At 48.0% G+C, this 15,497-nt stretch overlaps 1 protein-coding gene across 1 annotated transcript in view; it reads right to left on the bottom strand.

Moving 5' to 3' along the window:
- The window catches only part of XPNPEP2 (X-prolyl aminopeptidase 2), a 110,100-nt gene that overhangs the window by 25,990 nt on the left and 68,613 nt on the right, over positions 1 to 15,497 (bottom strand). The window contains exons 6-14 of the mRNA XM_069746091.1: positions 9,126 to 9,212; positions 8,088 to 8,234; positions 7,098 to 7,199; positions 4,170 to 4,251; positions 3,349 to 3,547; positions 3,009 to 3,098; positions 1,809 to 1,918; positions 1,464 to 1,541; positions 1,073 to 1,144 (exon numbers count right to left, since the gene is read on the bottom strand). Of these exons, the coding sequence (XP_069602192.1) occupies positions 1,073 to 1,144; positions 1,464 to 1,541; positions 1,809 to 1,918; positions 3,009 to 3,098; positions 3,349 to 3,547; positions 4,170 to 4,251; positions 7,098 to 7,199; positions 8,088 to 8,234; positions 9,126 to 9,212 (967 nt within the window). The remainder of the gene's footprint in view (positions 1 to 1,072; positions 1,145 to 1,463; positions 1,542 to 1,808; positions 1,919 to 3,008; positions 3,099 to 3,348; positions 3,548 to 4,169; positions 4,252 to 7,097; positions 7,200 to 8,087; positions 8,235 to 9,125; positions 9,213 to 15,497) is intronic.

Below are 15,497 nucleotides of genomic sequence, written 5' to 3'. Positions count from 1 at the left end.
GTTTTTGACAGGTTTAGTTTCAGATAGAGGGAGGACATGATGCTAGAGACAGCGGTAAGACAATCACTGGTGTTTTCTAATAAGGCAGGCGTGAGATCAGGAGAAGAAGTGTGTAGTTGGGTGTCGTCAGCATAGAGATGGTACTGGAAGCCAAATCTACTGATTGTTTGTCCAATAGGGGCAGTATACAAAGAGAAGAGGAGGGGGCCTAGGACTGATCCTTGAGGAACCCCAACAGTAAGGGGAAGGTGAGAGGAGGAGGAACCAAAACATACAGTGAAGGATCGGTCAGAGAGATAGGAGGAGAACCAGGAGAGAACGGTGTCCTTGAGGCCGATGGAGCGGAGCATAGTGAGGAGGAGCTGATGATCCACAGTATCAAATGCTGCAGAGAGATCCAAGAGAATTAGCATGGAGTAGTGACCATTAGATTTAGCTGTTAGTAGGTCATTAGAGACTTTAGTGAGGGCAGTTTCAGTAGAGTGTAAAGAGCGGAAGCCAGATTGAAGAGGGTCGAGAAGAGAGTTATCTGAGAGATAGCGGGTAAGACGGGAGTGGACCAGGCGTTCGAGGAGTTTAGAGATGAAGGGAAGATTAGAGACAGGTCTATAATTAGCGGCACAGTTTTGGTCGAGGGATGGTTTTTTAAGTAATGGATGTATGATGGCATGCTTAAATGAGGAGGGAAAAATACCGGAAGTGAGGGAAAGGTTGAATATTTTTGTTAGGTGAGAGGTGACAGCCGGGGAAAGGGACTGGAGGAAATGTGACGGAATGGGGTCACTGGTGCAAGTGGTCGGGCGAGAAGATGCAAGGAGCCTGCTTACTTCTTCTTCTGTAACTGTATTTCAGTATTTGTAACCAGCAGTGTGTTATAAATACAGAAGTTGATGTGTTTTTATTGGACTTTTCCTCTGTTCCTCTCCTGGTTTTGTAAAATACTGACCACATACTGATAGTGTGAACGTGGCCTAACACGTTTCCCCAGTCCGGCTCCTGACTTCCGTCCCGACATGGTGGAGCCCCCCGTTGTGTGACCCCAGCAGTCTCCTGCCCCGTGGCGAGTACTCACTAGTATTGCCCCCCGGAGTCCACCAGATACATCTCTTTTGCACTGAGTTTGCGGTCGGTTTCATTCTTTGGTCTGAAAAACATGAAGACGATTTCTGACATCAGGATTTTATTAATGATTTAATCAGATGCTAAACAGGAACCTCCCGGAAGACAGGACGCGGCCATCACAGAGGCGCAGTGCCTGATGGGGTCTATATGCCGGTACAGCAGCATATGGCGGTACTAGGGGAGTAACTGAGCACATCCTGATGGGTCTCCATCCTTGTGACCCCACTGTCTGATCAGTGCTTCGCTTCTATGTGGACCCCCATAAATAAAATACTATTTTATACATTTTCCGATAAAAGATTCACAATTGATCTGTCACTATTGCATGCGTCTGCTGTTACCTGTAGTGCGGCAGAGCGGCGTTGAGGCCTCCAGCGGAAATCGTTCCAAAACTGGGTCCTTTAAAATGATCTTGCTTCCTACAATGTAGAAAATGACATTATTTATGTTCTTTGTGTGCGGTGTTTTCCACATGTGCCGTCTGAGCGTCGGCTTCTTCCCGAGGAGCAGATGACGCGGCAGAGCTGCGTGCAGGGATTTGCGGTTGTCTGTCGGCGCAGCGCTGGTTCTCAGTAGCACCCGCGGCACGTCGCCTGTCGCAGGACGTTTCCCATTCTCTCCTATTAGAGTGCAGCCTTCGCATCATGTGATCAGTGACGCTCCTCCCTAATTATCGGGACACTTACGCTCGCAGCCCGTCCACCTTATTCGCTCCACTTATCTCGGTCACCGTGCCTTTTGGCACGTTGTTCTCCAGCCACAATAAGTATTCGACGACCGCCACAGCGTCACGGATCTAAAGATATTAATAACAAGTAATACAAAAAAGTCTAGAATTACCATAAATGGTTTCTGTCATTTCAAAACATTTTCAACAAATCAATTGTTCAAGAAAACTTTGTAATACACATTATCAGAGTAATCTACGTTTTTCTCCACTTATGAGCCACTTCTCCACTCATCCCGCCTCCTAGACTCCTTATTCACTCTGAAATACAGCTGAAATTCATCTACTTTCTGATACTACTACCGCTTTTACCACCCATTAATATTTCTTCTACTAGTACAGGCAGCCAGCTCATTGAGGGATCAGATTACAGCTGCCTATTAAAGTCTATGGAGAGGGAGAGTGCAAAGTGAGAGGCAACATCAGAGAGATACTAGAAAGCAACAGCACAGTTGTCTGTGTAAGTGTTTTATCTCACAACAGAGCTGCATTAACAGCTACACTGCTCAGTCCGGCTGTATAATGTCCTCAATTCTGATGCTTCTAAATGTTTTATTTTACTTCAGAGCTGGATTCACATCTACCCTGCTCATTACCATGTAATGTCCTCCAAGCTGATATTCCCCTGTAGAAAGTGTTTTATGTCAGTACAATCAAGATTGATAGCGATACAGTTTAGCACTGTGCTTTATAATGTCCTCCATGCTGCTGCTTTCTGATGCATGTTTTATCTCACCCCACTGATGGATTTGCATCTACACTGCTCAATACCACTGTGTAATGTTTCAGCTTTCTAGTAAGTTTTACGCTCACCATAGTGCTTGATTTGCATCTACACGGCTCAATACCACTGTGTAAAGTTTTAGCTTTCTAGTACGTGTTTACCCTCACTGGAGTGCTAGATTCACATCTACACTGCTCAGTACTATGACATAACGTCCTCACGCTGCTGCTCCTGAATATGTGCTACTTAGAGACAGGGGAGCAGGAATCCCTCAAGTCTGGCAGCTAGACATTGAGCGCATCTCCCGGGATGTGTCGCTCTTCTGATTATCAGGACGCCAGTGACGAGCGCAGCTCCGGGTGGCGATTATCCTCCACGGCCGGCCTATTGTACGAGTCACACAGTAATTCTCCCACAGACGCGGATTTTACTTACGTGACATTGCTTTAATAATTCCTGCTCCTTCTCCGTTTTCACAGCTTTTGTCATCATGACGGGAGAATAATTCTCAGACACAAGTTTACTCTGGAAAAAAGATACATTGTAAGGTTGGAAACGTGTCTCTAAACATTTGTAGTAATTTCCATTCTGAGCGGAGCCCTCGCTACATCTGCTAATGACGGACATGGGCCATTGATTTGAATGGAGTTTGGTAGAAATCTCCGGGCCGTGCCAAAGGGTCTGAATTAGGTTTATTAGCGGCGTCCGTGGTCACTGACGCTCGTGGATGTTGGAGAGGCTGATTTTATGGATTTCTCAGTTTTCTGGCATTTACCTTGGGGATAACTTCATAGACTCCATAGTTGGTGTAACTCGATCCGATCCAGACTTTCACGTCGTTCCCTTTCACGTAATCTGTCACCGTTTCACGCACTTTATCATAGTCCAGGATCTGAACGCACATCGAGGCCGAGCAATTAGTAAGTAAGTAGGTGTGAACGTCTGCAGGGATCCGGCTGTCATTCACGAATAATCTGCAAGAAGCAGGAGAAACTCATGTGTCCGGAGGGTCCGGGACCCGTCAGGGACTGTCCATCTATAGATCATGTTCCATAATCACTAATAAACATTCTCCATCTTCCTAATAGACTTTGTCTTTCCAATTATCACAATTTTCAAGATCACCGATTGCTGTCAGTGAATATCAAACTGCTGTTTATTTACGGAGAACTCGCCCCGAGCCTACGCGGAAGAGCGATGTGATACATTGTGACGAGTCCTGCACATGTGTCAGCCGCAATAGGTCATAACAACGTATTCATCTGTTTGTAAAGGTCTCTATTCACTGACAGCAGATAGAGATACTGAAATGTCTGAGCGATCGCAAGAAAATGTATCAGAAAGCCACGTACGTCGTAATGTGACATCCCTAGAGGACGCTCTCACACATACGTGTTCTGGGAAAAATACTGCTCTGCATTCGGTGGTTTTTACTTAGTTTTGATGTTTTTTTTTAAAAAAAAGGTCGATTTCTGATTTATTTATTTCCCTCCAAAAAAATATATCAATAAGTCAGATGTGAAATTCCACAGATGATGCGACTGATCTCCGGCCGTCTCCTTCTCTGACTTCCCGCGATTATCGCGGCTTCACTACCTGATGGAGTCGACAGTCAGCAGGGAGTACGAATAGAAGAACGGATTGTACGGAATATCCTGTCCGCGGAGGTTGAAAAGCCCTGCGGGAAAGAGAAAAGAGCGGGTGACATAACATTCTGCACCGAGTGCCGGGAGTGTCGGGGGTCTGCAGAAAACCAGAACATAGATGTATAGGAGATAAACAATGTATCACTGCTGAATGTGAACCTTTGGTTTTTAGGGATCTGCAGGATCATGCGGCACATACAGTTGTAGCAGAGCTGAGTTTGTCACTGGGTACAACATCTGGGGCGAGATTCCACTAATGTATTCTAATAAAGTCTGGAAACTATTTTTCCGCCAATTAGTCTCATCTCACAGTCTCGCCATGTTATCACGTCTTCTGTATATATTATGGCACAGATTCATAAAATTTGTGTTTTGTCTTTTTTTGTGCTGGTGAATTTTGTATCAAATTAATTATAAAGTTCACACGATGTTTGAGTATAAGTGGTGCAATCCTTCCAATCAGCTTCATCTACAGCTGTATAATAACAGGAGAGACCTTTTGACTTTTTGGACACTGGATTACCGTATATACTCAAGTATAAGCTGAGATTTTCAGCCCATTTTTTTAAGGCTGAAAGTGCCCCCCTTTTCGGTTTATACTCGAGTCATTGTCCCAGGGGGTCGGCGGGGGAGGGGGAGCAGCAGGAGCCGGCGGCTGTCACATCATACTCACCCTCCTGCCGCGGTCTCTGCACATCCCTGCTTCTCCGATAGTCTCTGGCGCCCGCAACTCTTCCTGTGCTCAGCGGTCACTGGTACCACTCATTAAAGTAATGAATATGCACGCGACTCCACTCCCATAGGCGTGGAGCGCATATTCATCACCTTAATGAGCGGTACCAGTAACCGCTACACACAGGAACAAGCTGCCGCCCTGGGACAATGGAGAAGCAGGGAAGTGTAGAGACCGCACCAGGAGGGTGAGTATGAAGGGGGAGGGTGAGCCATGCAATATTCACCTGTCCCCGTTTCACCGCCGGGCGCCGCTGTGTCTTCTGCGTCCTCCGGCTGTGACGTTCAGGTCAAAGGGCGCGATGACGTGGTTAGTGCGCACCGCCCTCTACCTGAACAGTCACTGCAGAGAGCTGGAAGGCACAGCGGCGCGCAGCGGTGGAACGGGGACAGGTGAATATCACAAGTGCTTGGGGCCTGAGCCAGCGGCGACACCAGCACCTGGCCCCCATAGTCTCCCCGCCTGCTCAGGCCCCCAGCGATGAGAGGTGAGTATGTCATTTTTTTTTTTTAATCGCAGCAGCAGCAGCATAAGGGGCATATTATTCTATGGAGCATGTTATGGGGCCATCAACCTTTATGGAGCATTATATGGGGCATATTTGTCATGGGTAGGTTAATGCTGCAGACAGAGCTGCACACAGCAGCCATGGAGCCGAGCTAAATGCCAGGTACTAACCTGGTCACCCACAGGACCTTATACATGTGACAGAGTGGGAGGAGGTCAGGGGGCAGAGCCAGATGCCGGGGAACAGAGAATGGATAAATACTTAAAGAAATACCAAACAATCAGAGATCTGGGCCAGAGGTACCAAAGGGACGAGGCAGAGGATAGTCAGAAGCAAAACCAGAGGTCAGAAGTCCAGAATAGCAAACAGAGAAACGCACGGAAAGCAAGCTAAACACAGTGCAGACCGAACATACACTCCAGGAGTCAGACACACAAACCTAAACAGAATGTATATCTGACAAGGAACCCCAGCTGGGAGCGAGCATAAATACCCCATCTTGAAAGAGAGGCCAACAAGATTAACCCTATGAGAGCAGGACATTAACCATGTCCTAACCATGACAATATTATTCTATGGAGCATCTTTTGGGGCCCATCATAAACATTATGGAGCATTATATGGGGCGTATTTTGTATGGAGCATTATATGGGGCTCCTGATTCAATATGGATATTCAAAAACACTTAACCTATTGAGGTCTCAATTAATTTTACTTTTATCGGTATCTATTTTTATTTTTGACATTTACCGGTAGCTGCTGCATTTTCCACCCTAGGCTGATACTCGAGTCATTAAGTTTTCTCAGTTATTTGTTGCAAAGTCAGGGGCTTTGGCTTATACTCGGGTCGGCTTATACTCGAGTATATATACGGTATTTTTTTTAACTTTCTAAAACTCAAAAATGATGAATTAGACTAAAACATCTGGATAACAAAAAAGTACAAAGAACAATGTGATAAACTAAAAGCCGGAGCAAATTATATGGTGAATTATGCTCAAATAAAAAAAATAATCACTATAATAACCGACAGAAAATCATGTGGAATCAATGATTTGGCCCAGAAATGGATTGGCGCTTGAATAATCAAGAAAGTTTCCATTCAGCGACTGCAATCTGGAAAGAATGTGAAACCCTGGTATAGAATATTAGTTGCAGTGGACGGTTCCTTCACTGACTTATCACCGTGCACAAAGCAAATTCAGCTCTGCTACATCCACAGCTCCTGTGACCTGTGTGCGGGGGGCAGCGAGGAGATGGGACGTGCGCTGTGTAAGGAGGCGACTGGACGGTAATTCCGCCCCGGTCAGCAGGAACTAGAGACCCCACGATGTCTTCTGCGGTGAGGCCAATAGGTAATGATGGATCATTGATTGCCGGACCCTTCCCGGGTGCGGGAGTTCTCAGGTCCACACTGTCCTGTTTTGGAGGCTTCTGGTTATTATTTAATGGGACTGATTTGGGAACAGCCCTAGAAGAATCTATTAGGTCATGAAACATGAGTCATAGAGGAAGCAGAGGTCCAAAAACCCAACCGAGACCCTGAATGACCCCATCGCCTCCCTCTCCCCGCCGTGACCCCATCGCCTCCATGATGGGAGGGTGCGAGCATTTCCTCTGCTGATGGCGGCCCTTACATGCAGTCTCCTCCAGCGCTGACAGCAGGACCGCCGTCGGCTTCTGGGAATGTTGTTCCATTTGTTTCCGGATATCGGTCACTTTTTCCTGCCAGGTGCTGCCTGGAAAAGAATGGAAAAGGCCGTGAAATGGGGGAAATCTGCAAAAATCAGTGAATAAAGCGAGGAGATTGCAGACAGGACATTGAGTGTAGACCCCAATACCAAACCCACCCACCGGATTCATGGCCCCCTCCTCTATCTGCCATCGTACAGACACACGGGATAGGATTCACCATGGACATAGTAAAGTGAGCGGGCACGGTATGGCGGCACATTGTCTGCTGCATTATGGGAAGTGAATCGTCATCTGCCCAACTATTCGCTCGCTTTCTTCATCGTCAGATTTATAGTTTCTTGTAAAGGGTCAATAGTGACTTGTAGTAGGATCACTACTTCCAATAGGCGGCGCTAGAGTTCATGTCCTCTCTCTGTCTAACAAGACAATTTGCATATTTAATTTCCAAGAGGAGCGTGCATGGCCTATAAGTCTCCTCGCTCTCACATGCCTGGCTTGTCACTCTCCACATTTTTACGTGTCTTGCTCTACTGTTGCTGGTTGCAATGGTTTCATTGCTGGAGATACATATGGCCTGAGATGGACGGGGACCGGACCACTGTCACATGCAGTCCCAAGGTGTCCTGACCACAAGGGGTAGAGAGAAGGGATCCGACCTAAGGCCACGTTCACACCTTCAGTATTTGTAACCAGGAGGGTGATAATACAGAGTCGTGATGAGTTTCTATTATATATTGCTCTCCTGATTTTGGCTTACAAATACTGACCTTACGGTGATACAATGATTTCGCACCGCCCCGCCATTGAGCACCAGGTGACAGGTCGGAGTCACTTTGTATCCATGCTGACTGTTTCCTTTGATATCAGTCCTCTCTGCACCGGTGTCTATGTGGGAAATGTTACATTGTGGCGGCACAACGTTCTCTCCTTACCTACAAACCCACTGGGGATGGAGTAGATGTCATTGCCGGGCAGAGCGGGGCGCTGGCTCCCCCACACCTCGTCCACCAGATTACTGGGTATGGAGCGGAGAATCTTCCCGGAATCCTCGAGTAAATCGTTGTACGATTGCCAGTCATCTAGGAGAGACGAGATCAGGTCATCAGGTTCCTTACCGAGGATCCATCGTCTTCTCTAAGTGGCCACAATATACAGGATCCAGTGTAACTCAATGGGGAAGATGTAGAGAAATAACTCAACCAGACGGCAAAAATTGCCGATCAGGCGGAATCCACAACCGCCTTTTAGCTAAATCTACAATGTTTCGGGATTTGGTGAGACTTTATGGAAATCCGTGATCGTGTTCTACCTATAGATAGATTTAGATCTACACCGGAAGCTAAAGTCGCGTCATCTGCACATGTGCTGAACAGTACGAGAGACTGCCTCTACACGCTGCACTGACTTGTCTGCCACAGTCCGGTCCCCATTGTGATCAGTAGGGTTGAGCGAAACGGATCGTTCATTTTCAAAAGTCGCCGACTTTTGGCAAAGTCGGGTTTCATGACACCCGACCCGATCCCTGTGTGGGGTCGGCCATGCGGTACGCGACTTTCGCGCCAAAGTCGCGTTTCGTATGACGCGCTTGGCGCCATTTTTTCAGCCAATGAAGGAGCGTGGGCAGAGTGATGACATAGGTCTTAGGGGCGTGGACGTCTATCGCCATCTTGTCGCTTGTGCGCTGTAGCGATTTGCAATGTGTAACACCAGCTTTTCTGTTCAGGGACGGAGGGGAGAGCGAGAGAGAGAGAGAGAAAAAGGATAGATTTCCCATTGACTTTGCATTGGGTTTCGTGTTTCGGTCGATCCCCGACTTTTCGCCATAATTGGCCGATTTCACTCGGCTCGACTTTAGAGATAGTCGGGTTTCGCGAAACCCGACTCGACCCTAAAAAAGTAAAAGTCGCTCAACCCTAGTGATCAGTACTTGTAATGTCAGAAAGCTTCACCTTAAGAAAGTGACCACATACTGATAGAAAAGAGGAAAGGGTCAAAGCCGATCTCATCCCCATCCGTCAGCTCTGGTAGGATCCAGGACACAACTTCAGAAGCGGAAACTAGAGACAAAAGAAACTTATTATAAGACTGCCGTCACACTAGCAGTATTTGGTCAGTATTTTACATCAGTATTTGTATCCAAAACCAGGAGTGGAACAAATACAGGAAAAGTATAATAGAAACATATTCACCACTTCTGCATTTATCACCCACTCCTGGTTTTGGCTGAGAAATACTGATGTAAAATACTGATAGTGTGACGGCAGCCTAAGACAGACGAGAAGGCGAGAATAATAATTATTATTATAGTGATAACCGCAAATAATAACCTAGAACATACAGGTAACACGTAGCCCAGAAGTGATAATATACCGCTATAATAGTGACAACGCGATACAGTCCTAGAACATACAGGTAAGACGTAGCCAAGAAGTGATAATATACCTGGAGCGCCCCCAGACACAGGGCCACGAGTTCTCGGTGGTCACGGTGGCTAGACCTGGTCCGCGACCCTGCTAAGGGGCGTCCAGTAAAGGGGGGGGGATACAGTCTGTCAGGGGTTCATGACGCCACCTGTGGTGTTCGGTCAGGGTGACCGACGCTGCTGTGGGGTCCACTGGGGGTGATGGAATGGCAGCCGGATGGTATACCTTCCCACAGGTGAAGTATGTCCCCAGGGCTTCCCAGTAAGGCAGATGGTGATGGTGTGAGGTGCAGTCAATAACGAGGACACAAGGTTGCAGTCTCTTTACTGAAGACTTCAGGATCCTCAATCCAGAGTACGCTTAACAGGGCTATCAGAGACCGGCCGGTCCGATGGGCACATCCAGAGTTTCCTTCACAGATGGAAATCGTTGCCTACCACTAGCGCCTGTGTGTTGTAGTCCTACCCAGCTGAGCATTCGGAATAGTCCTCACAACTGCTGTTCTCATTCGTTCGTTCTCTACAGCTCTCTCTCTCTTTGGTTCCAGATGTTTCTAGTTTAACGTCCCCCAGGTGTTATGGCTAGGACGCACCCGTATGACGGGAAGGCTTGGAGGTCTTCCGGGACCCTAGAGACGCCCCTCTCCCACTGTTGCCCCCTATGTCTTCGTAGGTGTAGTAAGGTAGACAGCCAACCTATGATTAACTGTCCAGCGGAGTCTGAAGTAAGGCCTAAAGTCAGTTACTCCCTCGGTGTTCCGGCCACCGGCTACGCGCCTCAGTAGGATGTTGCCTCGGTCTCACGGCACGACTCCTACTGGTTCTCCTTTGTGCTTGATCTCGTTTACACTGTTCCACAATATCCTTCGCTTCGTGTCTCTCTCTTGGATACCGCCGCAGGGTGTGCAGGCGCGGTTCCGTTACGTTCTGTTCTGTTCGTTAGGTACCTGCCAGGTTCCCACGCCTGACAGGGACCCCCCTGTGTCTTCTCCCTGCAACACCCCCTGCCACGGGATGTTGCCTGAATCCAACCCAGTCAGCTTCTGACTAACTTCCTCCCCTGCCCCTAGTTTTACCAGTGTGAGGAGTGGCCCAATAAATAAAGCCTTTTTCTCCCCCTAGTGGCCGGAGTGTGAAGTGTAATGTGTGCTGGTGATACCTGGTCAGTAGAATTCCTTCAGTGCCATCAGACATACCATCACTCCCCTTAGTGGCAGAGCGTCATACTGCAACGACCAGATCTCTGGGGCGTTGCATACCGCTATAATAGTGACGACGCGATACAGTCCTAGAACATACAGGTAAGGCGTAGCCAAAAAGTGATAATATACCGCTATAATAGTGACGACACGATACAGTCCTAGAACATACAGGTAAGACGTAGCCAAGAAGTGATAATATACCACTATAATAGTGACAACGCGATACAGTCCTAGAACATACAGGTAAGACGTAGCCAAGAAGTGATAATATACCGCTATAATAGTGACGACACGATACAGTCCTAGAACATGCAGGTAAGACGTAGCCAAGAAGTGATAATATACCGCTATAATAGTGACGACACGATACAGTCCTAGAACATGCAGGTAAGACGTAGCCAAGAAGTGATAATATACCGCTATAATAGTGACGACGCGATACAGTCCTAGAACATACAGGTAAGGCGTAGCCAAGAAGTGATAATATACCGCTATAATAGTGACGACGCGATACAGTCCTAGAACATGCAGGTAACATGTAGCCCAGAAGTGATAATATACCGCTATAATAGTGACGACGCGATACAGTCCTAGAACATGCAGGTAACATGTAGCCCAGAAGTGATAACATACCGCTATAATAGTGATGACGCGATACAGTCCTAGAACATATAGGTAAGTGCAGTGCCCCAGAGACCTGGTTGTTGCAGTAATGTCGCTCTGCCACTAAGGGGAGCAGCGGTACGTCTAATGGCACTAAAGGAGTTCATCTGACCAGGTATCACCAGCACACATTACACTTCACACTCCGGCCACTAGGGGGAGCAAAAGGTTCTATTTATTAGGCCACTCCTCACACTGGCAAAACTAGGGGTTGAATAGGAAGTTAGGAGAGAAGCTGACTGGGTTTTGTTCAGCCAACATCCCGTGGCAGGGTGTGTTGCGGGGAAGATTCAGGGGGGTCCCTGTCAGGCGTGGGAACCTGGCAGGGACTTAGCGACAAGGACAGATCGTTACAGAGCCGTGCCTGCGCTTTCTGCGGTGGCAGCCAAAGAAAGGACACGAAGCGAAGGATATTGTGGACAGTGAGAAACGAGATCAAGCACAAAGGAGAGCCAGAAGGAGTCGTACCCAGAGAACGGCAACATCCTACTGAGGTGCGTAGCCGGTGGTCGGAACACCGAGGAAGTAACTGACTTTATGCCTTACTTCAAATACAGCAGGACAGTTAATTATAGGTTGGCTGTCTACCATACATCACCTAAGCAGACATAGGGGGCAAGCGTGGAGAGGGGCGTCTCTAGGGTCCCAGAATAGCGCCGAGCCTTCCCATCAAATGGGTGCGTCCTAGCCATAACAAACTTGGGGGACAGAGAGAGAGAGAGAGAAAGAACGAGAATAGAAGTTGTGAGGACTATCCCGAATGCTCAGCAGGGAAGGACTACAACACACAGGCGCTAGTGGTAGGCACTGATTTCCACCTGCAAAGGGAACTCTGGATGTGCCTTCGGACCGGCCGGTCTCAGACAGCCCTGTTAACTGTGCTCTGGATTGAGGATCCTGAAGTCTTCAGTAAAGAGGTAAAGAGACTGCAACCCTGTGTCCTCGTTATTGATTGCGCCTCACACCATCACCACCTACATTACTGGGAAGCCCTGGGGACACACTTCACCTGTGGGAAGGTATACCATCCAGCTGCCATTCCATCACCCCAGTGGACCTCAAGCAGAGTCGGTCACCCTGACCGAACACCACAGGTGGCGTCACGAAACCTTAGCCGACTTTCATCATCCCTTTTATTGGACGCCCCTTAGCAGGGTCACGGACCAGGTCCAGCCACCGTGACAACCCCAGAACTGAGCCAGAGAGGACCGGTACCGAGTAACCCACGGTCCTGCGTCTGGGGGCGCTCCAACTTGGCGTCACGAACAGGATCGTACTTAAGCCTGAGGAATTGGGTCATGCGTGCCTTGGAACTGTGTTAGAATTGTGCTTGAACTGTGACGTATTGCAAAGACTGTGCATTGCTGATTACCGCAAGGATTCCCGCCAAAACCGCCGCCATTGCCGCGCCACGAGGAGTGCAGGAGAAGAAGGAGGGCGTGCTATGGGAGGAGATCGCGAAAGCGGCGCCAAAAGTAGCATCCGCCCCTTCCGACTACGGCTGCAGGATGACGAGCTCAGGAATGCAGGAGCTCAAACCCCAGAAAATGGAGGAGCCTCGTGTGTGTGCCACCGCAGATCAAGGAGCAGAGATGACGACCAGCGGGTACCTGAACGACGACGAAGTGACCCAGGATCACTGCAACCCAGCGAGCCGAACCAGGGCTTGCCGCCACAGGGGGATCCAAGCTTCTTGGAGCTGCCGGAGGAGGCATCAAACCACCCGACGCCAGACGTGGGGACGGCGAAGCAATGGAAGTCGGAGCTGTGCAAGAAGGTCGTACAGGGAGCGCAGCAGACTCCAGTGTCCTCGTCAGCGGAGCCGATCGACATCGGTGGAACCACATCAGACGCAGGTACCAAAAGTGACCTTGCCCCACTGACCGATCCAGCTCCAGCGACCGCTCCCCATCCCAGCTGTGACCGGTCTTCCGCTGCCGAGATTGTGGTGACAGCCCTTTACGCTATGAAGGGGATACTGCCCCCGCTACCGACATCTATGGGCAAACCGTTAGACGTGAGTCACGAGGGGGTGATCTTTGAATGGGATGCGCCAAGGATCCAACCAGACGGGTCCAGACAGGAGGGCTCTTACATAGTTGGGCTCACCTGGGAGCAGTATCGACGAAGCTTGATTTTGCAGTGGAAAGACCGAGAACGAACAGAACTGACTGCCCGACCAGAGGTACAAACACCCCTCTGCCACTGCTGCCCTGTGTGCAGTGAAACGGGATAGTGCTGGCCTTCCACCTGAGAAGGGGTTGTGGCTTTATACTGGAGCCAGGGATGCCGACTGAGGTCTTTGTGACTAGTTGTAATATAGAACCCCAGTCCCACATTGTACCTCCAACCTGAAACTTGTACAGAGGGGACCATGTGACCTACACTCGCCACTGGAGTGAGCGAGGATGGTATGCCAAGAGAGTCAAACGATCCGTGCTTGTGGTCGCGCCGTCTACGATCACGACCGAAACAGGTGACGGTACTCCGCTGACCCCCGACCCCGCAGGACCCAGCACTACTACTCCGGCGTGTGGTGTCCTGCTTGAGGAATCTGCCACCGACACCGCCGTTCGTACCCAGACCACTACTAACTTGATGATGCCTGAGAGACAATCCAAAGACTTTAAGACAGTGCTGGACGATGGCACAGGGCCAGACCTTCCCCGGTCGGGAAGTGGTCACTAGCGGCTGATGTCTTGTGATCTACTATAGTAATAAACCTCGGAGACCTGAAACTGTAAATAGTTAATTGTTTGTCTTCCTGCTGTTTTTTGCTGCTAATACCTGTCTAGGGTTAATCCTTAACGGGGTCCCTTTGTTTACCCGGGATCCCTATCGTTTTATGTTGCACAAGTTATCATTGTTCTCAAGGACTGCTGAATCATGGACGGTGAATGGTTCACAAACTGTTATGTAAATAGTTCGCACCTTCTTAAAGGTGCCCTCTACTGGTTTTACAAAGAAAGAAGGCTTTGTGAAGAGACTGTTTTTGAATACAGCACAAAAGTTCTTGCTTTCCAATGGACTTGCAGATAGAGAGAATCTGCACTAACTCAAAGAGACTTGGTTCCCTCTTAAAGGGAATGTTCACGTGTTGCACTTAAGTATAATGTTGCCTTAAGAAAGTTAAATTGTAATAGTGTTGAGAGTTAGGAAATGTTAATAATATTACTAGAGATTGAGGACAGGAAAAGTTGGAAGCTGAATTTCAACACAGTGAACCCGTAGGGGTTAGAGAGTCCTCCTGAGAACCATAGAGAGATGGTTGGTTGCGCTGATAGAAGAACAAATGGCAGTAGGCCCAGACAAGGAGCTGGGCGGTCCTGCATTTGTGAAGTCAGAAAAATAAAGAAAAAGTTGAGTTTGCATTGCAATATTTTATAGTAAGCCTTTAGTGGGTTCAACCTATACGCCCTTAAAGGAGAAGTTAAATTATTGTTCAGAATTTGCACTTAGTAGAATACCCGGCATGGTACCAGAAGTTATTTATAGTCAGAGTGTTATTTAAAATATTTAACCTTGTTTTTGCTTGTAACGTTCAAGTGTTCTCACCTCCCATAAAGGGAAGCCTTGTTATATACGATACGATACGATACGATACGATACACTTTATTGATCCCGTGGGAAATTATGGTATCACAGCAGCACAACTTAAATCATAAAAATCATAAAGGAATTCCATAGTTGACATGACAGTTTGTTGACAGAAGAACATTATACATTAGAATAGGACATACACAACGAGTGAACTGAAATGTAGAGAAATAAGTAGACTTTCTCCTTGGTGGTTTAACCCTAATGTTATTGTTGTACATCCCCATGGCAGTTGGCACAAACGATTTCCTATATTTTTCCTTCTTACACCTCAGAAGTATTAGCCGGTTACTGAAGGTGCTCTTCTGTCTCATGAATAGCTCATATAATGGATGTGCATTATTGTTCATAATCGCCATACACTTTTTCAGAGTTCTTCTCTCCACTACCTCCCCAAAAGAGTCCAGCTTGCAGCCCACAGCAGAACTTGCCTTCTTGATAATCTTATTCAGCTTATT

This window comes from Ranitomeya imitator, chromosome 2, assembly GCF_032444005.1.
Source record: "Ranitomeya imitator isolate aRanImi1 chromosome 2, aRanImi1.pri, whole genome shotgun sequence".
Classification (NCBI taxonomy): domain Eukaryota; kingdom Metazoa; phylum Chordata; class Amphibia; order Anura; family Dendrobatidae; genus Ranitomeya; species Ranitomeya imitator.
Note: the sequence above shows the minus strand (reverse complement) of the source record. Positions and strands in the feature narration are given on the sequence as shown.